The 20,260-nt window shown below is 40.8% G+C and overlaps 1 protein-coding gene across 1 annotated transcript in view; it reads left to right on the top strand.

The window, feature by feature from the left end:
• hcn1 (hyperpolarization activated cyclic nucleotide-gated potassium channel 1) overlaps positions 1-20,260 on the top strand; it is a 71,986-nt gene that overhangs the window by 40,538 nt on the left and 11,188 nt on the right. Inside the window, exons 4-7 of the mRNA XM_085414099.1 lie at positions 3,979-4,197; positions 9,229-9,375; positions 13,488-13,728; positions 19,930-20,094. Of these exons, the coding sequence (XP_085270225.1) occupies positions 3,979-4,197; positions 9,229-9,375; positions 13,488-13,728; positions 19,930-20,094 (772 nt within the window). The remainder of the gene's footprint in view (positions 1-3,978; positions 4,198-9,228; positions 9,376-13,487; positions 13,729-19,929; positions 20,095-20,260) is intronic.

Here is a 20,260-nt window from a genome sequence, read left to right as displayed (position 1 = left end):
AGCTGTGACTCACATGCCGTGATGGCAGTCAAAATGCAAATTTAAGCAATCACACTGAGGAACAGCAGTGAGTGAAGAACAGCGAAGTGAAAAGCGGTGATGCTGTTGGTTTTGTTATGTTCGATAAAAAGCTCCTGTAAAGTCCACTTTGCAGACATCATTACCACAGTATCACTTCAGTGAGACAGCTCATGTTTGATATTATTTATCACAGCAGCAGAACATAATAGAGTTTGGCGTCTGGGATCCGAGCTCATCACTTCCCGTAAATATGTCACGTATAGAAACGGGGGGCAGCTTACAAGGTGGTTGCTGGGATGCTGGGGTAATGGAGGGGTTGAGACAGCAGACAGCGATGCAGGGCTGCAGCAGCACTGACGTGTCAGAGGGAAAGATGGGAAATTTTGCAGCTTAGATAGACCAGCAAATTGGCAGGTTGTGTTTGGTGTACGACACGAGGAGAACGAGGAGTGTGTATGACGCAGTTCGGCTAAAGCCTGACTGCCTGAACTAACTTGTGGGCTTTGCTCCATTTGTTAGGAGAGAATTTTCTCTCTGCCTCTGCCTGGTAAAGCCGCCTTTGGATATTTTGCTTCTGTGTCTCCCAGATGTCAAATCGTAACAATGGGCAGCTGGAAACGATCGTGATGATCAGTTCCACATTTGGAGGACTCACAATAATCCTTCATAACAAGCTCCATAACCTGCAGTGCCCCAAGCACGCAGCTATTATCCCCACTGCTTTAATGTTACAGTGAAATGTCAACTCAGAACTGAGCTACTTCTGAACAATTCAGTCTCTATCAGTCTGTTTAAGATAAAGAAAGAGTGAAAATTTGGCTTAAGGAATCACTAAAGTTGGTCATGTGATCCATGCTTCTTTTTTTTTTTATTAAAGATTCACTGACACTGCACTGTCAGAGCCAACTTACCAATGTTATCAGTATATTCCACAAAGCAGCTGTGGAATAAATTTAATGCCACGTTTGACTGCCTGAGTTATTTGCTCATTATTATATTCAAATTCAAATTCAAATTCAAATTTTATTTGTCACGTACACAGTCATACACAGTACGATATGTAGTGAAATGCTTGGACAACTGCTCGTGACCTAAATGTATGTCTTTGGACATGGGAGAAGGAAATATTCGCAGTTATTATACCTCGTGATATAATAAATGTGAGCTCAGCTGGTCAGTTTGCCTCATATGAAGAAACATTTTTATTCATTTTACAAATTGTCTACAGGTCATTCATGATTGTTTGACTCCTAATTAATTGTGCGTTACAAGTGATAGACCACTGTTTCAATCTGATTAGGTAGGCGGATTAATGTAAACAAGAGGATGATAAAGCTAATTCTGCTATTTTGGAGAGGTTTATGTACAAACATTGATGGGAAATAAGGATGGACAGCGAAGTTGAACAGACAGAAACTGTGAGGTTAGTCCCCAGGCCCTTAATGCCCAAAGCTCTGCAGAGATTTCTTTGTTGGAGCAGTTTACTTGTGCGACAGATTCATGCAGAGAAAAACAGCAAAAGGTGCAGTGAGTCATTTCGGACTTTGTGATATCATCTGGCAAAACCATGCCTCTGTTTTTCCATGCATACAAATATGTCAACACAAACACAGCCTGTCGTTGCTGAATAAACACTCACCCACCATGTGAAATATACACGTGTGAAAGAACATCTAGGACCCAAACTGCATTAGTTCCAGGTATATGGTTGGGTGACTTTGTTCTCTGTGTGGAAATACATTATTGTGTGTATGTGTTGTGTGCTACAGTGGACGGGTGCTTGTGCTGAAATGCTAGCTGCAGATATTTCCAGTACAATGAAAGCCACGATCCCTGTCATGGACTGCTGACCTGCCAGAGCTTTCGCAGCTGGGATGGCACCAGCTTCCTACATCCCTAAGTGGGGTAAGGAGTTAGGTGGATGGATGGATGGATGAATGGATGGATAGAATATTTGACCCTAAAGGTAATATTTCAATGGTTTAACACACACACACACACACACACACACACACACACACACACACACACACACACACACACACACACACACACACACACACACACACACACACACACACACACACACCATATTTTATTGATTATCCTGTTGAGTATCATGTTATAAAAATTGAACACGCTGTAATTGATAACAAATCCTGTAATCGGTTCTGGAAGAAACAACTAATCTGTGTTGACATAAGAACTGATGAGTCATCCAGGGCTAATGATTTGCTATAAATGTGCATCTGTCATCAAATTCAAGTGGGATTCACTAATTCCCACTTGAATAACTGAGTGGACTCAAGCAGATCAGGCAATGGCATGGCAAAGGGGACAAAATGGGCATGATGGCATGTGACACATGGATCTGAGGCAAATGGGGAAAAAAAGAGACTATCTAAGTTTCCTATTTCTATCACTAGCTGTTCTGCTGTGTGTGATAGGTATTCTGCATGGAGTGCTTCCTCAGCACTTCATCTTTGCAGGAGGTGAAGCTTTTCGGGGTGTCAGCAAAATGTCTGTGAGCACAAGCTTTGTACCAGGCAGTCTGTCACATTTGTCTCTAGATAGTGGATTACTGAGTTTCACAGACATGCAGTAACTGCAATGGGCTCGCTTAGTTGCCCACTAGAGATTTTGCCCATCTCCAGAGGGAAAAGGCATACTTTCACATTAGACATGCTGAGACTAAAAAAAAAAGCAGGAAAAACAGAAATGAGGGAAATCTGAAATGCAAATGAAAGGCCTTTCAAGCCATGTCCTTGCATTGTGCTACTACCTGATAATGTGGATTACTAAAATTTAAGAGGCTCTGCATAAATCTCTGTTGAAAGCGACTCCTGATAAGATTTCATACTAAAAAAAAGACTTTTAAAAGAAATAGTCAGTGACTATCCTAACACTGCCAGTTAGGTTGGCTCTTTATTTACAAGTTTTAAAGAAAGAAAGAAAGCACTCAATTAATCAGTCAATCAATAGCTGATGTCCATCTTTTGCTCTGCATATAGACTGGTTACCTGCATGATATTAAAGCATATTTTCTAAAACTAACGATGACCATTTAAAGTTCTGCTTCCATGCATTTAAACTTTTATCACCAGTCTTCATCCACCAAGCAAGTTCTTTCCAAACTACTTAGTCTGAATTATGTGGCTCCTCAAAAACCCTTCTGGACACATTATCGGATAACAGTGGACCCATGAACCCAAGTTGCACTATATGGACAAAAATACTGGGCCAAATCTCTTAATCTTTGACTTCAGGTGTTTTTACTCCTATTGCCATGGGGGTATAAAATCAAGTAGATTCAGTGCGGTCTGCCGTCACATTTGTGAAGGAATGAGTCATTTAAAGAGGTCACTGAATTTGGGTGAGGTAATACAAACAGGATGCCACCATCGCAACAAGTCAGTTTGTGAAATTTCTTCCCTTATAGAAATTCCACAGCCAACTGCACGTGGTATTTTTGCAAAGTGGAAGTGTTTAGAAACCACAGCAGGGTTAATCTTCTGGCATTAACATCAGCACAAAAGTGCACCAGGAGCTTCATGAGAAGCATTTCTATGGCAGGGCAGCTCCTTTGGGTGTAATGTGTAAGTGACCCAGTACTTTTGTCCGTATAGTCTGGATACTGGATACATAGTTTAGAAGCTGTTTTTTTTAACCTTTGCAAAGCTGAACCGCTTCTCACCCTTTGATAATCTGTAAAATGAATAAAGTAGATGCAAACAGAGAGAGAAGGTAAAAAGGTAGAAAGTTCATTCATTCAGTAAACCCATAAGGTTCAGAAGCATGAAGATTATGTTGGCTGAGTGTTAGTGATCCATCAAAGGAAAGTCTGTTGTTCCATTTTTATCTGCCGCGGAGCCTTTCTTCCTTGTCTTGCTTGGCAGTAACTCCCCCCAAACCTCCTCTGTCTCTCCTTCCCTTTTTCTTCCCCTCTGGTTCTTTCAGAACGTTTCTTGGGGTAAGCAGTACTCCTATGCCCTCTTCAAAGCCATGAGCCACATGCTGTGCATCGGTTATGGTGCCCGGGCACCCGTCAGCATGTCTGACCTTTGGGTCACCATGCTGAGTATGATTGTAGGAGCCACGTGCTACGCCATGTTTGTTGGCCATGCTACAGCTCTAATCCAATCACTGGATTCCTCACGGAGGCAGTACCAAGAGAAGGTAAGAGTCCTGCAGTGGCACACACAATATTAAATTCCTGAGATTTAAAAGAACACTGGGTATGATACATGGTATGATGTATGCGTACACATCTTTAATGGTTTGTTGTTTAAAGGTAAGTTAAGCTAAGTACTACTGAGATGGTCTCAAAGTATTAATGTGATTTTTTTCTTTTTTTGTGACTCTGTAAAGTCCTGCTCATTGGAGCTGGATTTAAATAAATTAGCCCTCAATTACACTGTGGACCAATAGGTTGAGCTCCCACAATATAAATCTAAATATATCCGCAGCGATGACTAGGAAAGAGGATTTCCTACCTACCCCCAAGCAGATCTCTTAAGGTCAACAGGGTGATGAGGTCTATGACATAAGCAGCCACCTCACTGTCTGTATGCTGCCAGTGGACACATTTTATTTTTCCCTTTTCCTTCAGTTCCTATTACATCATTATATCTTCTTTCTTTTTTTTCACGTAGAGGATGATTATCCAGCATTTCAACTGAGCCACCATCTGTGATCCCGCTGTGGGACCTGGGCAATTCCCAGAACACCCAGCCATGACTGATGCGCTTTGTGTTTGCACGCAAGAAGCAGAGTTTAACTCCCAAACTTTGCCTGTGCTTATGCTGCAGAACGCATTGTACATACCACACTATTGGGCGTGGGGATTAGTCCTCTATGGTATGTCTTCATCCACAAACAAGTTTAGGATTAAGATAACTTAATCTTTAACTTACAGGATGATGTAAGAACAGTTACATCAGGTCACACTGATTTTGTAAGACACTCCTTTTCTTCCCAAAGGAAATAGTTTTTTTTTCCAAATATGATATAAAGACAGTGAGTCAGCTGAAATGCGATTAACAGAAAGCGCTAATTATCTTGTCTTAGTACATTCTTATTTACTATGACATGCTGTGTGTGTGAGAGCTGAAACAATTACTCAGAAATTAAGTCTTTAACAGTGTTTAATGCAGGGTTTATTCTTCAAGCCATTTTTCACCCAGTAATGGAGTCTAATTCCTGCATTTCAGTATATTTTTTATTTTAAGCATTTGCTACTTTTCCGTGTCAAGAGATATCAGAAGTGGCAATAATTAAATAACTAAAGACAATAAATCTTCATATACAAGTTGTTCAGTTTGTTATTTAAGACAATTTTTCAGTATTTGTCTATGATTTCAGAAAAATTATTTAGATATTATTTAAATAGAAAGCAATTAAACAGATTAATTTAGAATATAAGAAATAAAACTGATGTTTTCCCTTTAAGTTTTCATCATTTTTTAAAATTATATTATGAAAATGGGTTATAATGGGTCAGGAAGTTAAAAATATTATTACCAATTACTTTGATTTTTCCCGCCATGTAATTATTCATCTTTTAATAATCTATAAAAAATTTCATGTGGTTTAACAGCACACTTTTTGACTTCCTGAATTCAATGAATGTTGATCATATCCATCCACTAAGCGAGCCCTCCAGCAGCTTACATCCCTATTGAGTTTATCAGAACATATCCACACAAACGCACACACAGAGGCACGACTGGACAGAGGTACAAAGCACACATTATTTATCCTTCCAGAGATGTAGTCATAATTCTTATCAGAGCATTGGTAAAGTCACCTTGGCTATTACAGGACGTGCTAAAATACCTCTTCGTTAATTTACACCTTGCTTATAAAATCATTTAGCCATTGTCGGTTTATTCAAGTGTGATGGCCCGACCTTGCCAGCTGTCCTCATGGTCAGTCCAATCTAGAGGAACATCCCCCTCGGTGCGTTTTGGCACCACATTGCAATCTTACATGTCACCTAAAACTTGAAATTAAAACTGCAGTTTCTATTGTCTTTGCAAAAGTGTTATCACAAATCCGCACAAATTAGTAAAATGCACATTTATCATTATCAATACAAAGTGTTGTTTGACACATAAATCAGATCAGATGAAACAGATTCGAAGAACAAGACAGCAAATAAAAGGGCTATAATAAAAAAAATTAATGGTATGCTGACTGATCATTAATATGCAGATATAATTATGAGTTATATTCACAGCATAGCAAAAAAATTTTTAAAAATCATGACGGCAGGTTGCCCTCAGCAAACAAGCGAGCCGTGCCAAGTCACTGTTTGAATTAGTGGCACATCTCCAGCTCAGTTGCTCCAAAGCAGATGTACATCACACACTATTTTTAATCTACATCCCTTTCTGTCCCTCTAACGTCACCCCAGGAATCGAACTGACAGCTTCGGGGCCGCGAATGCCATGTTCATGGTAACGGAGCTCCAGTGTGGAGCCAGGTTCAGCAGGGGCTGATTTGCTGCATGGCTGTGCATATCAGTGGAGCAGGCTGCAGAGCAGCAGGGATGGGTTCAGGGTGCTGAGCCTCTAGCCATTACATCTATCACTGCCACAGCTGGAGGGTTGGAAACATGGATGGAGAGATGGATGGGGATGCGAGGTTATAAGTTATCTGAGGCCGGAGGATGTTTATGACAAGAACATGATGAGCAGTAAGAAAGTAAAGTGATTGTTGTTGATAGGTTCTACTTAATTTCCAAAAACTCAAAAACTAATTTTATCCAGACTAGGAGAAAAGAAAAAACAGACCAAGCAAAAGCTATAGAGAAGAGAGGAAACAGAGATAGTGGGAGGAGAGGGAAGGAAATGAGGGTTTAAAGTATGTATGATATAGAGACATGTCTGCTGTCAAGCCCTGGTGCTGCCACAGTGCAGCTGAGTTGCTCTTTAAGATATGTCCAAGATGTCCCACATTTCATATTTCGGTCTGAGGTTCATTGCAAAGCTAATGTAACTACCTCCCTCCTCTGAAATATTGCAAAGATAATTAAATAGTTTCAAAACAAGTTTCTGAAACATAAATGATTCTGTAAAGGAATACTGTGACCGTGCACCCATCAGATGTCAAACACAGCATCTTGCAATTACATTTATGTCATGCAAGCACTACAAATGGGGTTGCAATTAAATGCATCGTCCTCTGCGTGACACAGACGGGTATCAGATCAATTCCTGCTCAATAAAAGAAGCGTTGAGCACATACAAAGTGGATGAAGCATTTCAAGTCTTTGCACTAATTGCCTGCCCTCTTTAAACTGTCCTTCACGTCTTAGGACACATTCTGCAACAGAGGAGGTTTCATCATTTTACATAATGCTGCTAAACATATATTTATGGGTGATGTTTAACTTTGCAAATTGCAGTGCGCCTGGGTTAAATTAGATCCACAGGAATGCCCCAGGAGTGCCATCAGCCAGGAAAGAAGTGGGTTCTGCCAAGTGGCACATCCCAGTGTGGGTGTTAGTCTGACTGGGCCCTGACTATTTCTAGAGAGAGAACGAGAGTGAGAGAGAGAGGGGGGATAAAGAGAGAAATGGATGAGGTGGGATAATGAGGAATGTAGTCAGCATTTATCTAAATTGCTCCTTTAGAAAGTAATTAACCAATAAAATTACACATCTGAATTAATATGAGAATGGAAATTAGTCATAATGAAAAGATAATGTGACGTTAAAGCTGAAGGCCCCATATCGAGCCTAAAATGTGCCCCCATTGCCTTACTCTGTGCCCCACCCTGACCACCCGAGTCGAAATGGACCGGTTGAGCCCCTGCAGACACCTTCTGACTTCGGCTGTGTGAACTCAAAATAAATCAATTTCCCGCAAACAAAGCTCTGGTCCCTTATCACCTTTCTGCAGCCGGGTGAGAAATCAATGAGGGAGGCACTGGGACTCGAGTGGCTCCTCTCGCTAACAAATATCGTTTTATGGGGCTGCCTGCGTCACATTGGTCAAAGCCTCTCAAACTGAACTGTCCTACCAGCCTCGCAGCTGCTGCTGGCTCTCACCTCTATTCTCTTTGTTGAGGTTCATTTTCAGGTGTTGGGGCTTTGGCCGTGCTCGCCGACTACTCTAAATAAATGAGCCAAAGTTTTTTCTGTGTTCTTGTGGGTCAGTACTTGCCTGCAGGATAATGCAGCTGGACGTTACACTCCTGCTAATTTTTAGTTAATTACTGGAAACAGGATGTAGAAACGGGATCTTTTATCTTAGTTAGCCAGAAAAACAGAGATGGCAAGTGTACAGACTCCCTCCTCGCTCCTTTTTAATGTCACACCATTATACTTTTTTAAAAAAGAAATTCTACTTTTTATAATTCGTAGCATCTCAAAATGATTTATTCACTGTATGTCCAGCTAAATCTAAGGACTTGAAATATATTCTTATTTGTCAGAACTGTATTTAAAGTGCAGACAGCTCTCTTCTCAGTTATTAAATAACCCAAAAACCAATGCAAATTATTTGAAAATTATTATTTTAACATTATTTGCATATTAATGTGATAGTAGGTGAAAATTAAGTTGATTGTAATGATGAAACTTGAGCAGTTTAAGGTGCTCAAAAATGACATTTTAATGTAAACAAGAAAAAACAAAGACAGGAAAGGAAAGAGGATAGCAATAAATCACAACACCTGTCACCTCACGATGCTCTATATTATAAGGTAAAGACCCTATGATGATATATAACGCGGTCAAAAGGAGAATTCTTCTTTGAAAATTACCCAATATCCTCTTATGCTCCTGGATACTAGGTATGCCTCGCTTGTTCACATTGCAGCATAGCTCGGTTGCCTATTAGCACTGGGCTTCCTGCATCGGTGAGATAATCTGCTGCTACCTTGGTCTGACATAGCCCCGGGCCTGTACTCGTTCCTACTTTCTTCACCACCTGCCTCTCTTGTTCTGCCTCTCCCTCCCCACACGCAGAACCAGGACATGGCACTGTGACTGTGTGAGAGCACGCCTTGTCCTCAATACAGAGACACAAATATGCACTCTGTGTAGACCACATTTTTGTTGCTTTGCTGTTTATTAAAGGTGCGATTTCCAAATAAATATAAAACTCAAGACTTTACTGGGGCTGCTTTAAGATATCTGATTTTTTTTTTTTTTACATGTTAAGCTGTTAAGTGATGACTGTTTTTCTTTGTCTCTTCTAGTATAAGCAAGTGGAGCAATACATGTCCTTCCACAAGCTTCCAGCAGACATGAGACAGAAAATCCATGACTACTATGAGCACCGCTACCAAGGGAAAATCTTTGATGAGGAAAACATCCTGAGTGAACTCAACGACCCCCTCAAAGAGGTGACACAACATTTTAGAAGCTCTCTTCTTGAGTAACATTTAGAAATCTGCAGATTTTTCCTTTCGAACGCTCTGATTTTATTTTTGGAACCTTAATAAAAAAAAAAGACACTGAAAGGTAGGTGTCACAATGTCTTAGTTTTGGAACATAAGTTAGATCTATTTTTATTTTTTTCTGAACATAAGCAGTGAATCTTTATTTGGGTGCAGCACATTAAACTGAAACACCTGTCATCTCATCTTACAAGGTCAGGAAGAAAAAGAGCAAAACGGAGTCTCCCCAGGTGAAACTTGACTGGCTGAAAGTCAAAATAGGAAAACATTTCCTACAGAAGCACCTCCTGTGCCTCTCTTTCACTTGTGATAAACTCCAAGAGCTTGTGATTTACAGAGCTGTTAAACAACTGCCACAGAGGTAATGAGACAGAGCAATAAAGGTTACTGTGACGTCAAGCACCAGTTTTAGTCCTTGGACGACCTCCCCCATAAGCACATTACATGTGTAATTATGCAAAGGGATATTAGGGAGCAGCGGAGTAAGAAGTGAATGTAGGATAAATGTAGTGTAGGAATCCTGACCAGCTCTCATAAAGCCCCATTAAGTCACCTTGCAAAGTTATATGCTCAAGAGATGAATGCTACGGTGTGCAGAGTTGCTGCATAGTCCCAAGCACTTACAAGAAAGGTGCAGGGATTTAAAGGGACAGTAAAACATGGGCTTAGTTCAATATGTGCACTAAGCAAAGGTTAAATCCAGCTTAAACTGAGAGAGATCGATAATAGCAAACATGGTCACATCAGAGCAATTTCAGTAAGTCTTACATTTTGTTGTAATTTTATGTACAGTGTTAAAAAAAATAGTTAGACCACCTGTTATACAATCAAGAAATAATACACATATATCTTAGAAAAATATTAAAATATTTGAGAAATCTGCCAAAATTCACATTTTTATGCCTAGATTGAGTACAGATTCTTCATCATCAAAAACCATGAAGCAATTATTTTGAACAAGGTTTATTTCTTTAATTAATGAATTATTAATTGGTATAAACTGAATGAGTACCAGTCGAGTAAATTTAATTTAACCAGATTGAATAAATTATTTTTAGCTTCGTTTGACAAAATGTAACATTTAGTGTTGTACTATATAACAAACTACGTGGAAAAATTTTTTGTACATATTTAAACTTCTTTTTGTAATTAATCAGTTATAACACTGAATCACCAAAACTCATTTTCCTGTTCAGGGATGTAAGTAAATGATTGTAATTTGGCATCTCAAAAATAATAAAGGGCTTTACTACTTTTTTTTTTTTTTATCTTTTTTTGTGAAACATTATATATTACAATTTCAAATAAATAGCTGCATCTACTGGTTGATGAACCATTACAGAAGCTAACAAAATGATATGTGTGATTACTAGTACTGTTCATTTAAGGCACTCATGGCATATGCCTCAATCTGAGTGTCGGTCTAATAAATTTGATAATTACTGGAGATTTTTTAATATGAAAACCTAATTAGACACCAAAACTTGACTAAGCTTTATTACATTACAAGACAGTGTTCGTCTGATTCGTCATCTGTAATTTGGCAGCTTTGACTTAGTGTCAGCTGACTGCACTTCTGTTCTAATCAGTCTATCCAACAACTGAGGCGCCGTGGTTTCCCCCATGTCAGGTGTGCAGCCTGTTTCCTCTCTGTTTCTAAAAGTATGCGCTTTATTTGATCTCCCATCACCAAAGTAGGTCACTTTACTGCTGGTAGAGTAATATAACCCTTTATTACTTTAATAGACACTTAAACAAATACCACGCTATAAGAAAAACAATAATTAAGCTTACCTACATCTTTATCACAATAATCACTAGGTCTGCTGGGCACCGCACAGTTTAAGCTGTTGTGCACCTCATCTGTGTGCATTTGTCAGAGCAACAGTACAATTATGTTTTGCTGTTCAGCTGTAATAAACCAGATGATTAAGTATTTTGTGGGAGGGAGCAAACTTCTCCCATAGATTTCCATTCCACTGAGTGCTCTGATGAACTGCTGAAGGCCACTACATTGGCATGCTTGGATGACGTAAAAACTGGTGAAATAATCGGAATGACTTAGTTTGATTAATCTCTTTCTGTGAGCTGTTTTTTTAGCCGAAAGTACCTGAATGTCCCTTTCACTCAGGATCTTCTGACCAGCAGATTATAGCTCTTACTAAGTTTGGGGTTTTTTGTTTGTTTCTTTTTTCTCAGCATATTTTGAATAAATTTCCAGTCTAAAAATAGAAAGGTCTAGTCATATCAACTATTGTCCTGTTTGTCATTGTGGTATGACCACTGCCTTCTTCTGTTTAAAATACGGTATAGTATATTTTACCCAGAGTGAACAGCTCGGTAGGAGATTGGGTAAATTGCTGAGGTTAAATTTGGGGAGATAAAGAGCAACAATGTAGAGCTTTTCCACAGCTCATTTAACGAAAATCAATTAATGTGGCTGTAAACCTGACCATCATCAGTAAAGCCAGGACACTTTCAGACAGACTGAAACCTAAGTGGTTCTGATTGTATGGACAATCTGTGGGGTCCTGACTTAAAGGTCAATTTGGGAACTGAATTAGCTCCACTTCGCACCACTCAGGCTATGGTAAGAATGCCGAATCAGTTAAAGCATACTTATAACTGATTGTGGCAAGCCAGTTATCACAAGTCTGCAAAACAATTATGCTGCTACTGCTGCTGTAGGCTTAAACGAACTCCAGATTTTGTACGGACTTCACTTGGGTTACAAAAACAAAAGATGTATATCCTATGTAAGATGATTCCACCACTATATACATTTTTACATTTATGTCAGAATATTTCTACATCTGCAGAGCTTTTCCAAATTTCCCTGCTGGTTTTAACTTATTCATTTGGTGAACTGTAAAGATCATCCTAAGACAGGCGATCCATCAACATATTGAGCACGGGCAGACTTCGCTTTAAAGAAAAAAAAATGTGTTGCATTCAAGGACACTGCAACATCCAATAATTGATTGTGAGCTCCTAAAAACAGTATTACATTGATTATCTCTGGTAGCTGACAACCTGATGTACAATGTAGACGAGCAAAGATGAACACGAAGGAAAACAAGGACAAAGTAACCTTGACAAAAATAATATTAAAAGAAGAAGAAAAAACACGTTGTGATCAACGTTTTTCTAAGGTGACTTTCAGACTGTCGTAAAACAAGAACATCTGAAGCATGTATAGGGATTCAATACAGTTGAACTAGATGAAGTTTGAAGCTAATCGGCTAAAATATGCTAAACCAGAGTCCACACAGCCTAATAGCCAGACTGTTTTGCTGCTCTGTCTCTCCCCCCTGCTCCCTTCCTCGCCTCTGTCTCACTGCCTTTTATTCTCTGCCATATGACAAATCTTTAAATAGGCATAGCCAAACATTGTTTTCCCATGAGGAATCCTGACTGTGCATGAAAAGTGCTTACTATCGTATTCATTAGTTCTGGTGCTTGATTGAGGTCGGAGCCGTGGCTTTACCTGACACTGGCTTCTGAAGCTTAGTTAACATATTTTTTGCCCTCGTGGAGCCAGCAAGCATTTCAGAGATTGGTTATCTTTCTGTTAATGTCCTGTTGTCAGGGGAGGGGAGTTATCCCTCATGTGGGGTCAACAACACATCGCTGCAGATGCCAAGTGCCCCAGCTTTCCATCTGCACAGCAACAGAGATGTGTGGGTAAACAGACAACAAGCTCCTAATCTGCTGCTGGGTCTGAGGGGACAGGATGGGCCAGAGAGATGGCCTGCAGCCGGCACCAGAGGGCAAACTCATCAGGATATGAATTGCGTGCCAAAAAGTTTCTTCGCAGGAGAAATGGAAAGTGCTTTAGGAGCATTAGGGATAAAGCAGCAATATGCATTCCAATTCATTTATGTTTGCAGATACTGTGAAGGCGGCAGAGATGAAAGATTTGAGGTGGTGTTCTGTGTCAGGCTGCCGAACTGAAGCTCATTTTTCACTTTTGGGTTGAAATAACTGAATTATTGATGGCATGATCTCATCTGTTAAATCAACACTTTTCTCTTTTCTTTTTTTCCCCCCTCCACCAGGAAATTGTCAACTTCAACTGCCGCAAGCTTGTGGCCACCATGCCTCTGTTTGCCAATGCGGACCCCAACTTTGTGACGGGGATGCTGAGCAAGTTGAAGTTTGAAGTTTTCCAGCCCAACGATTACATTATCAGGGAAGGCACAGTGGGGAAAAAGATGTACTTTATTCAACATGGCGTTGCAAGTGTCATCACCAAGTTCAACAAGGAGATGAAGCTGACTGATGGATCCTATTTTGGAGGTAAGAAATGTAACTATAAACACTGGAAATTGAACTTCAGTTGCTTATTTTGATTTGTTTTCACATTAAAATCCAAATGTTAGCTACATATTCCACTGTGCTTCTTACATCAATGCACACTGTGTTCTTAGAGTTATACCATATATATGAGACTAGCCTGAGGCCTTTAATGCTTTTTGAAATTAAGTTATTGTAAATGTAGATTCTCATTAACCACTGTTGGATGTTAGTCAGCTTTCGCTGTTACGTAACCTCTCATCTGGTTGCTGGAGTGGGCCAAGGCGTGGATCAGGCATCCCTTAGGACACACAGAGGTCCCTCCCTCATCCTCACACACACACACACACACACACACACACACACACACACACACACACACACACACACTTAGGCGCACATACATGAGCATGAACTCCTCTCACCCTATCTATATGTTCCCGCTGCATTCACTTGCCACGGTGTAAAACAAGGAGCAGTTTCCCAGTTCTGTCCTCTGCTGTGCTCTGCTTCTTCCTCTCTCTTTCTCTCGGCACGGTTCCCACTCCCCATCCAAAGCGTTCCAGATATCATTAATTTTTTAAATGTCAAATGTAATTTCATTGCACTTTGTTTACTCCGACAAAATCCGCAGGCAGACATTGTCGTATCTCTGAGAAAGCAAAGCAAAGTTTCCTATTTTAGAGGTTCTTGCATATTTTATCTCCTGAGTTCATCCCCACTATGGAAGGAGGCTGACGAGTCTAAGAATACCTTCACTTTGGTGTGTCTGTTCCATGCAGTTCACGTCTCAGAGGCGAGCCATGGAACGAAGCGAATCAAAAAAAAGAAAAAAAGAAAAGAAAGAAATGCATCGACTTTTTTTTCCTCCCCTTGCTTGTTCAAAACACAGGAGTACTGACATACATCAGTTAGAAAAGATACCTGCTTCAGATATGTAGTTTCACATATGGGTGGCTTTAAACTCTGCATTAAGTAATGTGGTGATTTGCTGGAAGTGCATATGTGTCATATTCAGGCTTTGTATCCTCTGAGGCTGTAACTCAGAGACATTTTGCTCAGTGACACAGAGCAAGCAGATCATGTTTATGAAACTAAGGTGAAATGTCAGGATAACGCCTTTGGCCAACTAGGCTCTAATAAAAGGATGTTAATAGGATGGGTTTTTTTTTCTACACCCTAGAGCCTAGCGTTGTGCTACAGTCAGCACAAACACCTAAGAAAATATTAATTTTCAAAAAAGAAAAAACATTAATTGAAAATTAAGAAAACAAATTAGGAAGCTGGAAACAGATTGTGATTAGCATTTTTAATTAATGATAATGCTACATAGTTGTGTGAGTAACCATTTGAGCTTTCGCCTAAAGTACAATAGAAATAAGTAGCAAATAGCAAACTGTTCAGTCAGTATTAAGATGAAGCAGTTCTTATGAAGACTGACCTCGTACGATCATCAGATTGCCCACCCCCAAGTTTAGTTAGTATTTCAAAAAGATGGAGGGTTCACAGTGAACGATCAGCATCTAATATAAGCCTAATTATAAAAATGAAAATATTAATTAAGAAAATACACTAACATTTAATGAGTCATGTAATAAATTAAATTAGGGATGCACTGTAAATTGTTCACCCAATAAAAAGGGGTGAACAGCCCCACCAGAGCTGCTGCCTTCTGCCCTGTTGGTATTTTTATTTCGTATTTGTTTGGCATTAGCCTTGCGTTGGGAGCAGCTGGCTATGCCCGGCATCTCACTCTACCCCCTTTTCTCAGATGATTTACACTCCCCTTACAACCAGGCCAGATCGTGGCCAGAATGAAAAATCAGCGAGGGGGACTGAGACAGCTTCAGAGATGGAGAGAGCGAGTTACAAAACTGAGCCCAGACACAGGAAACTATTACCATAGTAATGAGTAGGACATCTTTGAGAACAGTAGGTCACAAAGCACCTCTGACAATGGTCAGTGACTCACCTGCATGCTAAAGAGATATCATAGTAATCACAGGTGAGCGTGGTGAATGAGCGTACACATTGGCGTCACACAGCTCTGTGAGGCCGAGGTACTAAAGAGACCACAGTGCAGGGACAATGACCGACAGGAGATTTAAATCCAGATTCGGCTTTAATGTCTTTAATGTCATATGAGACATTTCCACAGCACCCGCCGTAAGTAGAGACGAGGGAAGAAGAGCTCGTTGCCTCGAGTGTGTGACACAAAAAGTGTTGACAAATTATCCGCAATGCCCCAGGGTTCAACAGTGATGCTTTGTGACAAGGCAACAGACACGTGTCAAACCGCATCACTGGAAGTGTTAACAGGGCTCTAACTTACACACACACAAAAAACATACCTAGGAATGCCACGTGTGCACGCTGAGGCTCCAGAAGATGGTATTAAACTTACAACTGTGCTGTGGGGGGCTGAGGATGTTAATGGAGACAAAGTTTGTTCAGAAAAGACAGGCTCATGTGTGCCTAATGTCAAACAACATTTAAAAAACTATAGCAGCTTACACAATACTGTCAACATACTAGTATGGAAGTTTAGTATGAAGCCATGAGAAAAGAGAAAGAGAGATGGCAGATGAAAGCCAATCATAACTGATTTACATTGTGATGGAAAAGCTGAGAGGCAGAAAATGAAGAAATGGTAAATATTTATATAGCGCTTTACTAGTCCCTAAGGACCCCAAAGCGCTTTACATATCCAGTCATCCATCCATTCACACACTGGTGATGGCAAGCTACATTGTAGCCACAGCCTCCCTGGGGTGCACTGACAGAGGCGAAGCTGCCGGACACTGGCACCACCAGTAGGCAACGGGTGAAGTGTCTTGCCCAAGGACACAACGACCGAGACTGTCTGAGCCGGTGCTCGAACCGGCAACCTTGCAATTACAAGGCGAACTCCCAACTCTTGAGCCACGATCGCCCAAGAAGAAGAAGAGGTCTGAAGCAGGTTATGGTTTCACATAGCACACTCTGGGTCCAGGTGTCTCCAGCTGACTCCACCCACCTGCTGCAGTGTAGAAATAGAAAATGCAGACAGCTAAGCAGTGTCTTATCTGAGTAACTGTGTTTCTGGCCTGCATCTTAGCATAGATAAGTCACAGAAACCCAGAGCACTGTACATATGCATATGCACATATAATCAGAAACTCCTAAGTCCTCTTACAGATGTTCCTAACTGTACTTAGACATATGTTAGACATATGATGCTAGGCCAAAAAAAGAGCGTTACCTTTATACTGGAGGAGAAGCTACAGGTAACTAGACTCAGGTCAATTAAAAAAAAGAGGGAAAAAAAGCTCAGAACCAACTTTTTTTTTTTGTCCCGTTTGGCTCTTTTGCCATCAGAATTATTGTCTAAAGGTGAAGAAAGATGCCCAACGGATTTACTTTACCAAATGGACCAACCCAGCCTTGCCGTAATGGTCCATTTGATTCACCTTTTATTCTTTATTTTATTTTATTTTCACTTGCTAAATACGGGACAGACTTGACTGGGGAAAAGAAAGGGGAGAAAGAAAGAGGGAAAGAAAAACAGCGGGGAAGAGGGACGGGGATAAAGGGCAAAAAACAAAAACCAACAAAATAAGCAGACATAAAATACATAAATCAATCACCTGGATCACCTGTTGAGAAAGAAAAAAGAGAAAACAAGCAGAAGAAAAATAAACAACATCACGATGATATATGGGAATATAACAGTAAATACTAAATATTAAACATTATTGTGCAGCACATAAGATCGACAGCGCACAGTGTGCTTTGAGGTAGGAGCCAAAAAGGGTGTAGTTTGTGTGTGTGAGCACCCGTGTGTACACCTGTGAGCATGGACGCGCTTGTATAAAAAGGTTCCTTCATGTAATGATCTGCTAGAGGGTGTGGGGAGCCACAGCCCCGTCCTCCAGGGCATGAAGCAGGTATGGAAGAGATCAAAAGTCCAGACATCCAGACGCCCCCAGAACACAAGAGACCAAGGAAGACCAACAGAGGGGCAGCCGCGCCACTGTCCCAGTAAGAGCTGAGGAGAGCCCCAGATGAGGGGTCACTCAGCAGCCGCGGAGCAGAAGCCAGGAGGGGTTGCAGTGACGTGCCCGTGAGCTCCGCCGGCAGCCAGCTGTGCCAGAGAGACCGAGCCCCAGGCCGAGAGGCCGAGGGCACCCCACCCCTGAAGTGGCCCGAGCGAGCCCCAGGCTCCAGGCCCCAACAAGCAGCTACCAGGAGCGAGCCGGTGTGTACCTGGACGCCCACCCCCGGACACAAAGAACCACCAACGCACCGATGTCTGAGGGCGTCTGCCACTGGCAGGGGAAGTGGTGGTGGGGGGAGATAGACCTCCAAACCTTGGAGTCCCAACATTTTTACAAGCTTTTGAATTTAGTGAAGACTCTATGATATCGTTCTCATTCAGTGCCATAGCAGGTCAAACTTTGGAGAGTATAAGTTATTTTCAGTTCGCCCACTCAGCTGATTAACTCACCTTTGTTTTTAACTGAGTCACTGGCTGCTACGTGTCAAGCATGCACATTAGTCTCTAGATGTCTCCAGTTTACTGGTATACCAGAGCGTTTTCTTAAAGATAAACCAACCACTCTTTGTACTTCACTCTACTTGTGTTTGTTTATCCCCTTGAACATGACGCAGGTTTTTCTCTCTGTGTGCGTCTGCTTGCATTAGTGGATGTACCAGTGAAAGTGAATCTTTTTCCATTAAAACAGCACTAACACCTTATTCGCACGCACAGCTTGAGAGTGTTGCTCACACATCTTGCACTCTCTGTGCTCTATTTTCATGACAGCTCCTGGCAGAGCCCAGAAAGATCACACCATAACAAGTTAACATTTAACGATTTAATGAAGATGGAAGTCGTGCAGTGGACTGGACAAATGTGGGTGTGGGTTCAGCGGTGTTAAAGATTCAGGGAAAGAAAATTAAGGGAAGGATTGTTCACATTCAACTTCTGGATGAGCTCAGACACTGTATATGTCAGATTTTACAGTCATATACACTGTTAAGCACTGTAAGCTTCCTGGTGGGTACCAAAAGCATCGGGTTGACTTCCTACTTCCAAATGGAAATTTAACCAAATACCCTGTACTGTGTACTTTTGACCCACTAATAATTAGAGAAAATCTGTTCTTGTATTTCAAAGCATTAAAGACGTATGCAGTACAATCAAGCTACCTGGGAAAAAGAAATAAATAGAAGCCCCAGCACGACATTCATGCCCATGATACGAACCTGTACACTCTGACCTCAGCTGCACCTTTGAGCATTCACAGTGCCTTCTCAGATGTCCATATACCCAATTTCATAGGCACTAATGGACCTCTGTATCAACAAAGATGTGTGCTAATAACAAGCTCCCTCTCCTCTTAAGTTCAGAGGATGTGGCATCCATCTTTTCAAAAAAAGTATTTCAAATTTCACTTCATCTGATCACAGAACAGTTTTACACTTCGCCTCAGTTTTGGCCCAGGAAAGACAGCAGTGTGTCTGGATCTGTTTCTTCTCCCGAGATGAAATGAGCTCATATTTTTTCACAAAAGACTAAAAATGTAGTGCATTTGTTGTCCGTGTTAACTGTAAATAAAATATGGGTGTATAAGTACTCTTTCCACACTGATGACAAGAACACAAAACAAGAAAAATGCTATAGCTACAGTATACTACTGCTAATAATAAAATGTAATTACTATTAATAATGATGATCTGAGTAATTTTAGTGTATATGGTACTCTTGTGTTTAATTTCACACATAAAGACAAGCATGCTGTGTTATCTAATGTGAAGAAGACTGCAAAGTTAATTATGATCCAATGCTGATGAATTCTTCTGTTCTAGTCACATCTTGTCATGTCAGTAAGAAATATTTCGGTCTCGTCCTCTTAACGCGGTGCATTGAGCCCGCCCTGTTTTTTCTTAATAAAGCTTGGTACTGCATCATATTATTGCACTATTATATCTCCGCAGCATGATGAATTATCTTAGCGTAATGCAAGTGACAGCACTGCTGATGGGCTTCACATTCTATTTGCATTCACATTAGCTTCTTCTCCTGTACCTTTTGTACTCAAGGCTCATTTATATGAGAATACTGTATGTACTGTAATTACTAGGATGATTCCTTCCTGTACATTTCACTCCTGTTACAGTTTCATCATGTGTCCTCTTTGTTTTCCTTTACCTGCCCTATAGAGATCTGTCTGCTCACCAAGGGCAGACGAACGGCGAGTGTGCGTGCAGACACCTATTGTCGACTCTTCTCCCTCTCTGTTGACCATTTCAATGAGGTGCTAGAAGAGTACCCAATGATGCGACGCGCTTTTGAAACGGTCGCCATTGACCGATTGGACCGCATTGGTAAGACCTACGAGCCTCATTTCTCTCTGATTGTTTGGATCTCTTGCCTGTCATAGTGCCTTGTTGTCTTGTCTTTATCAGTATTTGTTTGCCTTCTTTCCTCATAAAAGCATTGTGTCTGCCATCTTGTGCTGCATGACCTGTATGCTCTCTATTGATTTCTTTT

Source organism: Rhamphochromis longiceps, linkage group LG7 (genome assembly GCF_057381845.1).
Source record: "Rhamphochromis longiceps isolate RC_006_pf linkage group LG7, R_longiceps_female_GT1.1, whole genome shotgun sequence".
Classification (NCBI taxonomy): Eukaryota; Metazoa; Chordata; class Actinopteri; order Cichliformes; family Cichlidae; genus Rhamphochromis; species Rhamphochromis longiceps.
The sequence above is the reverse complement of the archived record's forward strand: the minus strand, read 5'-3'. Positions and strand labels throughout refer to the sequence as shown.